The sequence below is a fragment of the Vanessa tameamea genome, chromosome 22 (genome assembly GCF_037043105.1).
Source record: "Vanessa tameamea isolate UH-Manoa-2023 chromosome 22, ilVanTame1 primary haplotype, whole genome shotgun sequence".
Classification (NCBI taxonomy): Eukaryota; Metazoa; Arthropoda; class Insecta; order Lepidoptera; family Nymphalidae; genus Vanessa; species Vanessa tameamea.
In genome coordinates, this window is record NC_087330.1 from 1,062,388 (window position 1) to 1,079,294 (window position 16,907).

Here is a 16,907-nt window from a genome sequence, read left to right on the forward strand (position 1 = left end):
TGTATAACGTTGCTATGAAATCGTTTATTTGGCTTCGGCGTCACATTACATGAAACCGAACAAGTGCTGGCACGTCGCGACTGAACTAATCAGACGCAAGGACAGACGGGAAATGAACATTGTAACAGTTTAACATAAATTAATCTTAAAAAAAAAACATGGTGCGTGTATAGTACGACACAACTTAGATGTATTCAAAATCATCAGTCTTTACTTATTTCTTATGCGAAAATGATCTTTATGCAAATGTAATAATTTGTAATTTTATTTTGTTTTGACTTTTATTTGTGCCAAGAGGGCACAGATTATTTCGCCAATGTCACGTGCGAATAATTTGTAATATAATATAACTAAATACATTCGCCAAATTGAGGATTGTTTTCTTTTTTTTTAAATTGTCGATTCTACATTTAAATTGTGTCGTACTATACTGTACTGTGTATGTATGCGTGTGAGAAATTGTACACTTCTTAGGTTTTATTAAAAATAGTTTTTAATTGCGTGAAAATAATGTATTACAGTAAAATAATATTAACTTGCCTTATAGACTTTCAGGCAGGCTACACGAATATTATAAATGCTAAAGGAACGCTGTCTGAGCCGATTTAGATGAAATTTTATATGGAGGTAGTTTGTGTGAAAGAACATAAGCTATTTTTTTGTAATTCACTCCTCGAGAATTGTAAACGTTCTCGGGTGTGTTAAAGCGGGATCACGATTTGTGTGCAATAGGTAAAGTTTTATAAATATTGCGCGAGCAAACTGAAAGTTCAGCTTGTATTATATAAATTTAATTGTATTTTACTGACATAACTTTTTATTTCGAATTTTGAAAAAGAGTAGCTACCGAGTTTATTGCCGGTTTTTCTCGATATAATCTACATTCCAACTAGTGGTGCTCGTTTAATACAATTCTGTAAAATTACGATTCAAAAGTTTTGATAAGTCTTCTTAAATCGTATATATATTAATTTTGTCTTTTATTAAGATAACAATTAAAAAAAATAATTTAACACCCATGTTATATCGCGAATAGTGACATAATAATAATTGAATATTTTCAATAATTATTGAATATTTAATAAAATACGATTTCTGTATTACCTTTTTATTATTTCTATATAAATAATTTATGCTGTTTAAAAAGTGCTATTATCATTAAGAATATTGAACACGTTTTAACTGTAGCGTACACCAGCACTATTTTATCAGAAGAGACCTGAAACTCACCGCAGAACACGAGTGTGAAAAGTCGAAATGACTTGATATGCGACTTCGACTATAATAATTACATTTATATACTACACGTAATAATGAAATTCCGATGTCAAAATTTCACGAATGAGAAACGAAGTGATAATTAATATGATTATTGAATGATATGAATCGCTTGACAGGATTGTCTATAATGAATATATAAAACCAGAGTCATTATTAATAATAACAATAACGAACCGCTATAAACATTGTTATTTATAAAAACATTTTGTCAACAGAGAATGGTCTACTCTCCTACGAGAATCCTAACTACCACTTGGACCCGGCGCGCCTCGAGTCCGCGATATACAGTGACCTCTACGACATGCACGACGACAAAGAGATGCCTCTAGATTACGACAATTATCTCGACAATAGAAGGTGAGTAAATTTCAATACTAAAGTTCATTCCACGAAACGAGCTCCCAATGGAAATTGCCCTGCTCTCATTGGCTAATGCGAGTGACCTTCATTGGCCAAATCATTTCTTAGGATTGTCTCACATGCCGGATTAGTCTCGCATAATTCTCATTGAACAATGAGGTGCGTGTATTTATTCTCTAGGAGTTCAATTTTTGATCAATAGTCAAATGTTTTCAACGATAATATAAACTCGTATCAATATGAAATGATAGACAATATAGACAATGAAATGTAACAACAGAAATTATTTCCATCGATATGTGTTCACCGCGTAAAAATTGTCAATTTTAATTTGATGTAGACGAGGCTTTATAATTCCTATTATCTCAGTCGTAAAGAGTTTCGATTAACTCATTAATGAGATTCGTGCGTGGTCTAGTGCAATGCACAATAAATATGGATCTCTGGTATCTTAGGTTAGGTGTTTCCACTATGGATAGATAAATGTAATACTTTTGAGCTAAGCCGAGATGGCCCAGTGGTTAGAACGCGTGCATCTTAACCGATGATTTCGGGTTCAAATCCAGGCAAGCACCACTAAATTTTCTTGTGCTTAATTTATGTTTATAATTCACCAAGGAAAACATTGTGAGGAAACCTGCGTGTGTCTAATTTCAACGAAATTCTGCCACATGTGTATTCCACCAACCCGCATTGGAGCAGCGTGGTGGAATATGCCCAAAAAAACTTCTCCTCAAAGGGAGAGGAGGCCTTAGCCCAGCAGTGGGAAATTTACAGGCTGTTAATGTAAGCGGTGCTAAAAGGCGTCGCGATATCTGCACGTCCCTAAATCTCTAAATTAATTATAAATCGTATGTCAACCAACGTCGTAGAGCAGCACACTAAAACAAAATATGCGAGATTTAAATAAAAACTATTAAAAACTGGAGTGTGAGTTTACTCGCGTTATGTTTCGTTAGTAAATAAAAATGTGTCTTTGAATAAAGAGAACGAATGATTAAATAATAAATGATGAACCGTATATGAAGTAGCTTTTGTGAAGAGGACCGCTGAGCAATTACCCTTATGTTAAAAAACAGAGGAACAGAGTCTTATCTCTGTTTAGGACTATTTATTTGTTTTCTTAATTTGCGTAAAAAAATACTTTATAGCATTTATCGTATGATGTCATCAATTAGACAGAGGGTTAAATATTGATATTATTACATGGTGTGATATTTTTATGTTTTTTGAGAGTTTAAAAAATATGATACAAAAAAGTTAAAAAAAAAAACTGAAATAATCCTGCGTTTACATTTCCGTCGTTTATAAATTTAACGATCAAGGAAGTTAAGCTACAAAAATGTTATAAAGTGTTGTTTTAGTCTCATATTATTAACACGAGTATATTTTAAAAACGCAAATAATAAACAATGATCTTTATTATTTAATCCTAACACAAAAAACCCGGACATATTCGTTATGTTTTTCAATATCACGTTAAATGTACCTGATATTCTTGCTCATACTTTAATTTTTTTAATACATTAATCTGCTCTCAGAGACGTCACAATAAAAAGGAGATCATTGTTATTCTTATTTTAATCGCATCATACGCTCAATGACAAGCCCGTTCGGGTACCACCCACTCATCATATTCTACCGCCCAAGTAGCAATACTAGTATTGACGTAACATATAATATGTTAATAGCAATGAATGTCAAACTGGACTAAACAAAATGGCTGGCCTGTGCAAATTTCAATAAGAATTTCTTTAAAAGGCATAGTTTTCGCAACTGTATGTACTACTAATAATGTTAAATATTGGACAACACATACATTACTCTGATCCCAATGTAAGTATCTAAAGCACTTGTGTTATGGAAATCAGAAGTAATGACGGTCCCACACATAACCAGACCCAAGGCAACATAGAAAACTAATGAACTTTTTTTACATCGACTCGGAATCGAACCCGGGACCTCGGAGTGGCGTGCCCATGAAAACCACATGAATACACACTACTCGACCTCGTCGTTATGTAATGTGATGTTGTTTGTATTTCACGCAACGTTATTGATTTACAGCGTTATTATATGAGTATAAATAATTGAAGTTTACCACTTGGTGGTGCCTCACGTGGGTATCGCCCACTTCAGTTTCTCTACTGAGCCAAGTTGTTACAGAAAGCAATAAGCCAGTGTAATTATAGATGGCTAAGCAGATCCTACGCTCAACAGCACATTAGGAATGTTAGGACTGGCTAATGCCGTTAACAAAACTATCGTCATGGATAGACTTATCGTGATGGAAATGTTTGCTTTGTTTAAGCAAAATAATTTTTGAGTAAATTAATAAGAAATTCACATATTTTTCTTTAAAAAAAAATTCATAAACATGTTAACTTTTATGTATTGATTAGTTCTAAATTTGAAGTCTCTTGGGATTATAGTTTGAATCCATGTTTATGGTCACACATTCGAGTCATTTTTGTATATACATATATGTTTATAGACATCTGTCATCACGCTATTTTGTGTCATAAATATTGCTTAAGATTTACTAAAAAAATAAATTGTTAGTTATGGAGTGCCTTTTTAATAAATATGTATTAAAACATAAATATATCTAACCTAATCTAACCTTACAGTTCCCTTTGTATATAACTCATCATCAATCATGATGTTACAAGATCAAATTGAATATAAATCTTCGCAACTTATATTCTAGAGAAGAATCATCAAATTTTGTAGTTAAATAATTGAATACATGGTAAATTCATCTCTTTTATTCCAACAAAAATTGGAACAACTCTTCATGCTTCACTTGAACGTACTAGGATTACATTCCACTATACTTCCAACACGGTTTCTAAAGGGATATTCTTCTTTTTCTATATATTCAACTCGTATGCCAACTCGAGTACACCAGCTCGTTAGTCGTGTAATTACAGAGTAATTATAAAAGGCCTATTAGAATAAAGCCTATACGTATTGTGGACGAGAGTTTCTTCGTAATATTTACTTGGCACTGTGCCAGGGTCATCTCTTTTGTACCTCCCGCTTTATATGTATGCCAGTTAAAAAAAAACAACTTGTATATACGAAAAAGAAATGATTTTAAAAGCTTGTTGTAATTACTATATCTTAAGCAGAATTATTTGTGCATTGTAATTCTGTATTTGAAAAATGTTGTTAAACAAACAATGTATTGAGGATTTTATGTATGATTATGCTTAGTTTTATAAAATTTAGATTCGTGATTTCGATAAGCGTGCAAAGAATCAATGTTTTTAAAAATTGGTATTCCAAAGATTTCCCAAAATATTCAGCTAAAGTTTCCCTTCTATTATGTTTGTAGCTATAAATATAACCTTTTTGTACCGATATCCTTAAGGTACTAATTTACATGTAATTTTTGAAACTCATACATATATGTATGTACATAGAAAAAGCAAAGGTGATACGTAAATACTGACCTGAATTATGCTATCCGAAAACTGCTTTGAAATGCAAAATTCCCAGACTAAGCTGGACTCTAGCCAATGTGTCCTGACTTCCAACAATTCCTCATGCAGATGGCCTGAAATGGATTCTTATTCATTTTGAAAAAATAATTCGTCGCAAAGTACTCTTCTCTACGAATCAACTATGCAATCCGTACACATATATTCTTTAAATATTAATTCTTATAACTTCAAGTTAAATTTACAACGAATAGTGTAAAGTAAATTAACAGTCTCTTAAAGTTCCACTGATGGGCAACGGCCTATAGTGCTTTTGAGGAGAAGGTTTAAGGCTTATTTCTGTGCTTCTCAAATGTGGCATATTTTTCTTCACGATCGCATTCCCAAACATTTGATAAGTTTTGAAAATAAAATTAAGCATATAAAAAAATCGGTGATACATGTCTCGGTTCAAATCCTTTGGTTAAGACTAAAGTGTTAGAACCAGAAGTTTTCCAGACTAAGTCAACCAACTCAGTCATGATGCACGTAATAATCTAGATTTTCGTTACCATTTTTAGGCAATGCCAACATATAAAATATATGTAAAAGTAAGTTTGTTTGTCCTTCTTTTATACCGCACCCCTCGATCGATCGTCTTGACGCAAGCAGTTTGAGATATTTAACCACATATGAGCACTTATCTCTATTGAAAGATATTATTTTTGACCTTCGAAGCGGGCACCAATTGGAATTGTTTTTTTATTAACAATTATTTTCCTCCTTCCTATTTCCTTTTACAATTATTATGAAGCTCAATTGACATTATTAAATCATCATATAATAATATACCATCAGACTGTTTCCGATCTTTCAAATTCCGTAGTAAGTCACTTTTGTCTCAGAAATAAAAGTGATCAAACCTGTGATACCAAGATTTTATGTCTTACATTTTACGTAACTGATTGTACCGTCTTGCAGTTGCTTTATTTTAGAACCTTCATATTTAACATCTTCTATTAATATATGAAGGTCAATTGTTGAAATTGATTGTTAAATCGTTCGGGTGGGGAAAAAGACTCAGTTGAAAATTCACTCTCTCGTTTTTGTACTTAGATCAAAGAAAAAGCTCAAAAGGCTTATATTAAAGCACGGATAGAAAAAGGATCTTCATAAAAACGTTTATATTAATGGACAAACATAAAAAGAATAAAAACCTTGAATTTTTTTGACTACCAACCTTTTTGGGCGTATCAACTTTTCATCGGATTCGGATTAATGATTTAAAAACGCATTGAGGACATTATCATACATACAAATATTTATTTTTATTTTTATAGAGGATTTAATTTTCCACTTAAACTTAAAAATATGTTTAGCATGATTCATGAATGACCTAGAAAAACGTTCCAAGATCTCAGTTTTGGCAGCAATTTCGCATTTTATATTTTGATTCGCGAATATTTTTTGTTTTAACATATTTTATGAACTTGACCTTTTCAACTTTTTTCGCAATTGGAACGCGTTCTAAATCATCCGAATACTTAGTTTATTTTGATTGTAAATATCATGAATCGACAAAAACTTTTTCGAAAAACATCGATAGATGAAAAACTAGTTTACTAAATTCTTCTAATCAGTATCAGTCGAATTTAGCGTGAGTAACTTTTTAGTGACTTTTAAAATAATAACTTGACTTCTTCTAAAAGTAAATGAAAATAGTAAAGTTTGTTGATCTTTTATGTACAGTTTTAATAGAATCAAGTATGAAACAAGTATTTTGTTGTTGTTTTGCTTTTCAAATTCATTTAAATGGACTTTGGATGTATATACATGATTAATAAAGTCAAGGGTTAACGACATTACACCCTTGGCTTTTAGGAGGGTTGTTTTAAATTTTTTATGATATAGTTTTGATAGGAATCTGATTTTATTAATATATGTTAGTTTAAGTACATACGTTATTGTTTTTAAGGTTCAGACAAACTGAAAGTCAGTCTTCTACATAGTAGATTCAGACAACAAAGATTATAATTTTATTAATCATCTTAATAAGCTTTCGACGGATAAAATGTAAATAAAAAAAAATACTTAATAGTATATTTTTGAATAACAATTTAAGTAGTCGGTTGTTTTATTCGATCTTTGAGATATCCAAATATGATTTTTAGCACTAAAATCCGGTATAAAAGATTAACATTTCACAAAATTATCTTGCAACACCTGAAACATATTGTATCAACTTTAGGCACAATATATATTTATTTATTTTCGGGAAACATACATCATAGTATAATACGCAAACATTTAATACCAAAATAAGTTTCACATAAGCCAATATACAGCATATACATATATACAGGTATTTATTTTTGCTCAAATATGGTATTTATTTTACTTCGGGGACTGTAATATTCCCAGGAGCCCGAAAAATCAAATCGCCATATTTTTAAACGTCCAGGAATGATGAAGCGAGTATAATTTAATATAATATGTATTTATTTAATTAAATATTGCCCCTTGACATCGCATGATTCATTCATGGCCTAAAAGAAATGCAAGTTTAAATCGTTGTGACGCACGAGCATTCTGAACGAGTCCGTTCTCCGAATGCCGATTGTTTGAATAACTTAAAATGTTAAGTTCAGGGTTGCCGAGCAATTAGTGACTAACTTGAACAGTTTACATAAAATACAAAATTTGAAATGTTAAGATTTAAGTGCCGAGTCATCAAATATTTGGTGTGAAGATTTACTTGTATTTCGATTTGAATGACGTAACATCTTAATTACCAAGGTTGATAGCACATTGTCATTGTAAGGGATGGCTAATATTTCTTACAGTGGCAATGTCCACGGTGGTGACCACTTACCATTATGTGGCCTAATTGGCAGTCTAATTCCATATGAAATAAATAAGTTGACGTCATTGCGGAGGTCAATAAATATTCTTATTACATTCCTTTCTCTGTCTAATGTAAATACGAACAAAACATTACATAGGCACTAATATAGTTCAATTTATATATATACCAGAAGAATGGTTTTAAAAGTTTAAAAGAATAGATAAAATGCTTTTTAACTTTCACTTTTATTTTCAGTTTTATTCATACTTATTTGTTTAACAGTTTCACGCAATTTGACGTTTGCTAGCGTTAATATGGTGCCATTTAAGAATTATTCCGAGAAAAATAAATATTCCAAAAAAGTTTTAAAAAAATATATATACTAAAAGTAGGTTTATTGATAATTTTAATTCTAATATTTTTAATGTGTGACCCGCTTATTTTGTGAGCCGTTGCCTTATGGTCGATATAAATGGATATTAATATTAAAAGATTATTCTTATCTAAGAAATAATATAAACGAACTTTAAATCTGTGCAATTTAATTTCTCCTGTGCGGGCTAGTCACTGATATTTTAGGCCAAATTCATTATACACATTTATGTAAAACTGGAGCCACACTTTTGCGATTTTTACTCTCTTTTTATCTGGTTTGGTAACATAGATGAGGCCAAAGTCTTATTGATGACACTACACTGCTTCGCTTGGAGTATGCTTCACTCGCTACCTGAATGACGGTCGCTATCACGCCTCTTACCTCCCACCAAGACCCTCTTACCGCGATAACATTGTCCATCGATGTGACACTTTTTAGTCCTATTTTTCGGTAACATGGAAAATGATTTTTACGTAACTTTGGCCAATAATAATTAATGCAAACTTTTTATAAATTAAGATGATACTTAACGAATGTTATTTTGTTTAATAAATAAATAATCAGCTAAGAAGACGTTTGAAAAAGTAAATGAACTTTACCCAATTTTATGGATACCACATTAAAAGAGGGGAGATGTGGGAATTCTGGACTTGTAGCAGCAACCTACTAAAAATCAACGGTACTCTTGTAGTGGGACGCCACGGTATCGTTTACCCATGCATGACGCCCCCATGCCCGGCCTGTCTAAGTGACCCTTGACTTCCGTATATGCATCAGATAATCTTAACTGGCTGACTGATTACGTGAGGTAGCTCATAAATGTAAATATATTTTCTCTAATAACATTTCCATGGTTAACATATTCTGTTCTGGTAATCAGTAGATACGACATATTTATTTATATAAATATGCAATATGCAAATTTAAAACATTATGATAATATTATCCGACATCAGTGCTCTGTAATTGTTGTCTAGGTAACTTAGCTGTCGGAAAAGAGTTACTATGTCGGTTTTTCTGGGTAGAATCTACATTCAAACGCTGGAAACTTTAAATTTTATCTTGTATAACAACGATGCGAAAGTGCACGCAAGAGCCTACTTGAATAAAGTATATTTTGATTTCATTGGCTTGATATATTTAAATTGTATAAAACAAAGTCGCTACCCGCCGTTTGGACACATAGATCTTTTTAACTACGTAACGCATTTTAACGCAGTTTTCATCAATAAACACAGTGATTCAAGAGGAAGGTTTACATATATAACACATACATATTATAGTACAGGAAAATCGGCAATTTCAACTTTTCTTACCTGAAAATCTTCAATCCGAAATTTGTTTATAGACCCTAGTTGCACCCTGTATAAAGCCGGGATGAGTAGGTAGTTATTTAATAAAAATTAAAACAGGAACATATCATAATATCGTATGTACATCAATAGTTAGACAATGAAATATGAGTAATGTTAAGCCAAAATACACTGCAAAACCGTTACGTGTCATACAATTCATAAAGGCCCTCAAGCGTGAATCGAGCTGATAACATTTTAAAGCAGGATACCTACGTATAAATAAGACCTTATATTATAGTTATTATTGGTTGTAGTTGTTTAAATACTATACCGAAATATTGAAACAATAATCTTCCGCATCGGTCTCTTAGCTGGGCTTTAAATACGGTGGCATTTAATAAAATATTCCCAGATTCAAATCTCGGGCCGGGATCTTTATGAAAGGTTATTAGGTTTTCGTCGCGGAGTTGAAAATACGAAATGCTTGAAACCTCTTAAGTATTAATTTGGTTATATGGCGTTGTGCAAGCCAGTTTGGTTAGGTAGCACCCACTTATCAGATCGCCAAACTCAAACACTTGGTGTTAGGGCTTTGTGCAAGCCCGTCTGGGTAGGTACCACCCACTCATCAGATATTCTACCGCCAAACAGCAGTATTTAGTATTGTTGTGTTCCAGTTTGAAGGGCGAGTGAGCCAGTGTAACTACAGGCACAGGGGACGTAACATCTTAGTTCCCAAGGTTGGTGGCGCATTGGTGATGTAAGGAATGGTTAATATTTCTTACAACGCCACTGTCTATGGGCGGTAGTGACCACTTACCATCAGGTGGCCCATTTGCTCGTCCGCCTACCGATATCATTAAAAAAAAAATACTTAGTATTCTTGTTCTTATTGGACTGAACATCTTCGTTCCCACGGTCGACGGCGCATTGGCGACCGCCTACCTTTTTTATAAAAAGCAGCATACTAACTCGAAAAAAAAAGAGGTTCACAACTGGCAAAGCCATCGAAGAACGCACACAAAGGAAAAATAATAGAAACGAATTACTTTGTATTAAAGTCTGTGGATATTCTAAAACAATTCGTTCGGTTCATTCAAAGTCGTGAATTATAACTGAGAACCTTTGCCATTGAATGGCACATATTTATTAAACTATACGAAGCATAAAGCGATCCTTAAACACGATGACCGCTCTCCCAACCAACCTACATGCCAAATCATTTTAAGAAAATTGGTACTACCAAAGCCTACATATATAAATAATTTATGTAAACGCAATAATTGTTGATATAACATATAGCATCATATAATAATTGTAATTATTAAATATCATTAAAATTAATGATTTCCACAATCAGAACACGTAAGTCACTTATAAATCACTCCAATATTCACATAACACTATTAATTACTAATATAAATGTGAAAGTTAGTTTGTTTGTTGAAGCTTCTATTTTATTACATGTATTTTGCAATCTCATATTGTAAAACCAAAGGCAGGTGGAGCGCGTCCAACATTTTAGTGTAGCAACAAAAGCGAATACAAACTACCCGTAGTACAATACGTTAAATCTGATGTCACTTTAATTATTAATTAATTAATTTCGTTCACTTGTATATATCATTTATGTAGGTGCATGACACACACACACACACACACACACACACACACACACACACACACACACACACACACACACACACACACACACACACACACACACACGCGCTTATAATATATGCTGTTGTAAAATATTGATATGGAAGAGCGGTGTCTTCTGGCACAGGTGCACTGCTGCACTTAAAAGAAGGCTCCAACCTTTACTGTATATACCGTAATAAGCTGAATAAATATTTTTATTTATTTATTTACTATAATATTCCGCGCGCCTCATCCTTATGCGGCTTTTATAATCTGAGTTTGCAATTATATGTATATTTTCAAAATGGATCGTTTATATGTCATAGTTGTCTGAAAACTCTCCTGTGGATAGTTGACTAAAGTTCAGAGTTAGGAAAAGTACAGTGTCACATCATCCCTCGTAAAGTCCTGTACTTGCTCTCAGTCACATCGACCTTCCCATCTGATTGTAGGTGCACTTGTGTATAATGGAATTAACGCAGTTATTACTTTTGATATTTGCCGCTTTGGGCTTTCGGCTCGAAAGAGTCCGATGGTGTAGCTGGTAAAGGCTCCGGTTCGAAGTTGCATCAGTTGTATTTTTAAATGTGCCAACATCTAGCATTAATAAAACTGACAGACGAGACCTTAATATTATATCATTACAAGTCTGTACTAATAATAAAAAGTGGTAAAAATCGTTGGTTTGTATGGATCGGTAATCTCCAGAATTAATGATTGGATCATTAAAAAAAACTGATAGAAAGCTACATTGTTTCTGAATGAGTTTATAAATTATATTTATTTACTAAATTATTCCTTGGTAGTTAGGGTTTTGTGCAAGCCCGTCTGGTTAGGTACCACCCACTCATCAGATATTCTACCGCCAAACAGCAGTACTCAGTATTGTTGTGTTCCGGTTTGAAGGGTGAGTGAGCCAGTGTAACTATAGGCACAAGGGACATAACATCTTGGTTCCCGAGGTTGGTGATGTAAGGAATGGTTAATATTTCTTACAGCGCCATTGTCTATGGGCGGTAGTGACCACTTACCATCAGGTGACCTATTTGCTCATCCGCCTACCGATATCATAAAAAAAAATAACACACATATAAACATACAGGTAAACATAATACCTCACTCTTTAAAGTCGGCAAAGAAAGCAGGTATACTACCGTTATTAATATTACACGATCAAACGTTTCATTGATCCCCTCGAGCGTAAAGCGCTTATAACAAACCGTTGCAAGCGGCTGTTATCGAATAAGGTGTAAACTGATATTATATAAGTTAAAGATAAACTACTTATGTTTTTTATTTAGTAGATATTTATCTATTTTCACAATTTTAAAATAATATCTAAATTATTTCGTTTCCTAATTTTGATTTACTTGGGTTTTGCGCAAGCTCGTCTGGGAGTACCATCCATTTATCATATATTCTAAAGCTAAACACTAGTACTGTTGTGTTTCGATTTGAAAGGTAAGTGTGCCAGGGTGTTGATATAAGGGGTAACACAAAATCTCAATTCCCGAAGTGAATTGTGTTGGTGATCTATCGTTGATATTCCTTAAACTCCAAGTTAAGCCAAAATACACTGTAATACTGTTACCTGTCAGACAATTCATCAAGCGTGAATCGAGCTGTTAACATTTTAAAGCAGGGTACGTATAAATAACACCTCTGTCGTTTTATTAATTAGTTATATGAACGTCATTATTGGTTGTACTTTTCTAAGTATGAAACAATTATCTCCCGTTATCAGTTTTGGTTGGGCTTTAAATACGCCGGTGGTTAATAAGGGTAGAAGTCCAATGTCTTCAGCGGTGACAATTTACCATCAAGTAGCCCATTTGCCAGTCCGGCTTACTGGCTTACCTTTACGAAAAAAGGCATCAGACAACTATATTATATATGCATACATATACATAGATATATGATACATGGTTATATCTATCATACAATATATATATGTTTCTATAAAAATACTGTTAGTGTTAATTCCATGAATCCCGTTGACCTTGTAATGATGTTTTTTAGGTCATATGCAAGTTGCAAAAATACAATTTACGCGTGTTCATAATATGTACAAATATAAATATATGTAGGTACGAGGCTATTATAAAATATTTTTCGAATTGCGCGTTAGATTATTAAATTGAAAATACAATAAAACCGATACGATCGATTAATCCTCGAAAGGTACTCCAACATAACATAAAAAAACGGTAACCAAAAATATTGTATGCAATTTTTACACCCATACTCCAACAATGGCGCCCATTACGTCACGGGTGCGGCGACCTGCGCACTGCGCAGTCGCAGTGCATCGATCGCCAGTGCACCGCCTCCAGACCGATGTGTTTGACGCAATACTATGGACTACCGGTGTTACGGAGATATGTATTCGTCTACTTGGTTAGGTTATTGAGGTAATACATTTGGTTTTTATTGCTTTAACACGAAAAAAAAATGTTTTGCATTCTATCTAACAGATTTAAATCAATCAAAGATTATTTTATTTATTTACTAATGTTCGAAATTGAATTATTTAATTTGATATTCGAACGACGTTGACTAATATAAGAATATTTCAAAGTAAAACGACGATAAAAATATGCAACGTACATCGTTGTTTGGTAGCGTTTAAGTTGGCGGCCTATAAAACTGACGCTAAGCTCATTTAATGGCCCCAAGCATCCGGACCGATGTATGCCCGCTGGTGCAGAATATAATGTTGCGACCGCATAACTTATAAGCTTATAGCGATTAGAGAAACTCGAATGAGTATCATTACGTATAACTTTTTATTTAACGTTACATAATACTACAATTTAATTTCATACAATTTTTAGTAGTTTATATATTTTATTTTATAATAATGATTTAAAATCGTGTCTATTTTATTATTTGTACTTATGTATCGATTGTAATGGTGTGGTTAAAGTATTAGAAGTTTGATTAAAGCTATAAATCGCTAGTCGCTTTTAACTTGTACGAGGCTTATCTCAGTTTATTGCGTTACGTGACGATGCGCTGGAAACTAGATTCTTAAGCCTTTCAGCAAACTACAGGAAACTACTTCAATGCAGTATACTATCGTAACTAACGAAATATATAGATTTATATAAATGCGAGGTGAACACAAATAAGGCACTTGTAATACTTTAATCAATTATAATTAATTAATTGATGTTTTAAATTCTAATTAACAAGTATATTTGCTATATTTAATAATATCCTATAATTACCATTTAAATTACTACAAATTATAACTCGAACTCATCCCACGTCGCGTCTGTCTGTCTGTTTGAACGCGATAAATTAATAAAAAGTACCGGACGGATTTTTATACGGCTTTACCTTGGACGGAGTGATTTTTGAGGAAGGCGTGTATAATTGTATAAATCTTTGAGTAAATTAACTAAAATACAACAAAAATTTGCTGCTATCTGATGCTTTACCGTTAGAATTATATGTGTTATGATAAAAATGTTTTATGTAGATCCAAGTAGTAGCTAGCTAAAGTATATATATCTTGTAGGTGGTTGTGTTTGATTTGATAATCAATAAGTAAGTGTAATGCTATATTGAATACAGGACGTTGATTTGATTGGTTTTGAAGAATGATAATATAAGTTTTTATCCTATCACTTGGCTTTAAAAATATAGAAAATTACCTGATATTCCTCTATATACTGCTATTATTTGTTTTACAAATGGTTGATTGAATATTTTAAAATTCAATATCATAGGCTTTTCTTGGTTTTGCGAACTACTTTACTAAAAAAAATATTTTTTGTGTTAATATAAATTATGAATAAACATTTAATAAACATATTTATACTATTGATATATATTTATTGTACATAAAAATTATATTTAAACATTTAGAATAAATTATTGATAATTATCATGAAATTTTATTTAATCGCTCGTCGCTTATAACTTGTCAGTGTCCTATTTACGATCCACGGTATAGAGTACGCGCTGAATCTCCTTTCAATGTTCCAGAACGTTCTTCAGAATTTTCTAACTATAGTGTTTTAGTCTCCATTGATATTTAAAATATAATCTTATACATTTTTATTTATGAATAGACTATCTAATTATAACGGACAGAGTTCATAGAATTCAAATAATAAATTAAATAGCTTGGTAGCAATTAAAAATAAGTTTAATTATTTATATTAATAAATAAAAATGAATGTTTTTCCCTCAATATAAACGTTTTATGTTGAGTCTGATTCGAAACGGAAACTAGCATATTTTGTACAACATAGTTATATATGTTATGGCTTATAGTTAAATTAATAATTGCACTTTGGTTCGTTGGTATAATACCTCCTTAGCTTCAATTATAACTTTTAGAAATATCTATATAAAATGTAGAAATTGAACAAGAGTTAGTACTTTTGTTTATGTTAAAGTTACTCGGTGGCTTCGTACAAGAATATGGGTGAAAAACCAACAATCCTTTATTCTACCGCTTAACTACCGCTAACACAAGCGAACCAATAAAAGTTGGCTTATCGTGGACCCGCTATGAAGCAACGTGATGGTATAAGCTCCAAAAGTACTTAAGGAAAAAAGATTTTGCTCAAACATCATCGTTGTTGTTAACAAAGTAGGTAAAGTACACTCGGTGGCAGGGCTTTTTGCAAGTGAGTGTGAGCCAGTGTAACTACAGGCACAAGGGACATAACATCTTAGCTCCCAGGGTTGGTGGCAAATTGGTGTAACGGTTGTTATTTCTTACAGCGTCAATGTCTATGAGCGGCGGTGATCACTTAATATCCGGTTTCTCATGTACCAGTCCGCCTACTTATAATATTAAAAAAAAGAACAGCCGGACTGTGTGCTGTGTGTTGTGCATATACATGTCAGATCTTTATCCGAACATCCTAGCTTAAACGAATTATTTCTAATACCGTCGAGCACTAATAAATTAAAAACTATTTAATTCATATTAACGATGTTTTCATTATAGCAACATATAAATAGATTGCCTTTCAAACCGTATTAAATACAAATCGAATATAATATAAAATCAGGTACGTGTTAAAAGTTTATCGCAATCAAAACGAGATTTACAACCCGCCGCCTCTTTAAACAAACTTCGAACTACCCTCAACTAGTGTAATGCCACGAGTTACGATCTCTCGTAAATTTTTATTAAAACTTGCACTGGTATTAAAAAATCCCGCTCGTTTGACATGCTAACATAATTGAGGGGAAACTTTTATCGAGAATATTTTAATTTTAAAACGATGTATTTAATTGAGTTGGGTTTATTTGATTTTTTTAATTACCATGAGGTCCATATACTTGTTCATCTTTATCGGCATATCTTTTAAACCAATGATCATCAGTTATCAACTGGATTATCGTTAGTCTGTCAGCTTTTTATTTTTATTATTTTTATTTTTTATTTGTGCCTGGAAGCCACAGAGTATTGTTGTAAAATGTTCTGTTAAATTAATTATGACATATTGAACGTTCGCAAAATAAAACATTGAATCGAAAAAAAATATATACTCATTGCCAAATCTCGTTAAAATATATTATACGGATGTACAATAAAAGTCTTTTGATTTTTTATTAATTACAATTAAACGACACCGAGTAGTTGTCATTCGCAATACCTACGAAATACTAAATACGAAATTATACAAAAATAAATTTACTTCTAATATTTTTAC

At 32.4% G+C, this 16,907-nt stretch overlaps 1 protein-coding gene across 3 annotated transcripts in view; it reads left to right on the forward strand.

Moving 5' to 3' along the window:
- The window catches only part of LOC113402312 (protein Fe65 homolog), a 91,574-nt gene that overhangs the window by 54,351 nt on the left and 20,316 nt on the right, over positions 1 to 16,907 (forward strand). For all 3 annotated transcript variants that reach the window (XM_064218445.1, XM_064218446.1, XM_026642531.2), the window contains exon 3: positions 1,497 to 1,638. In XM_064218445.1, coding sequence (XP_064074515.1) covers positions 1,497 to 1,638 — 142 coding nt within the window. The remainder of the gene's footprint in view (positions 1 to 1,496; positions 1,639 to 16,907) is intronic.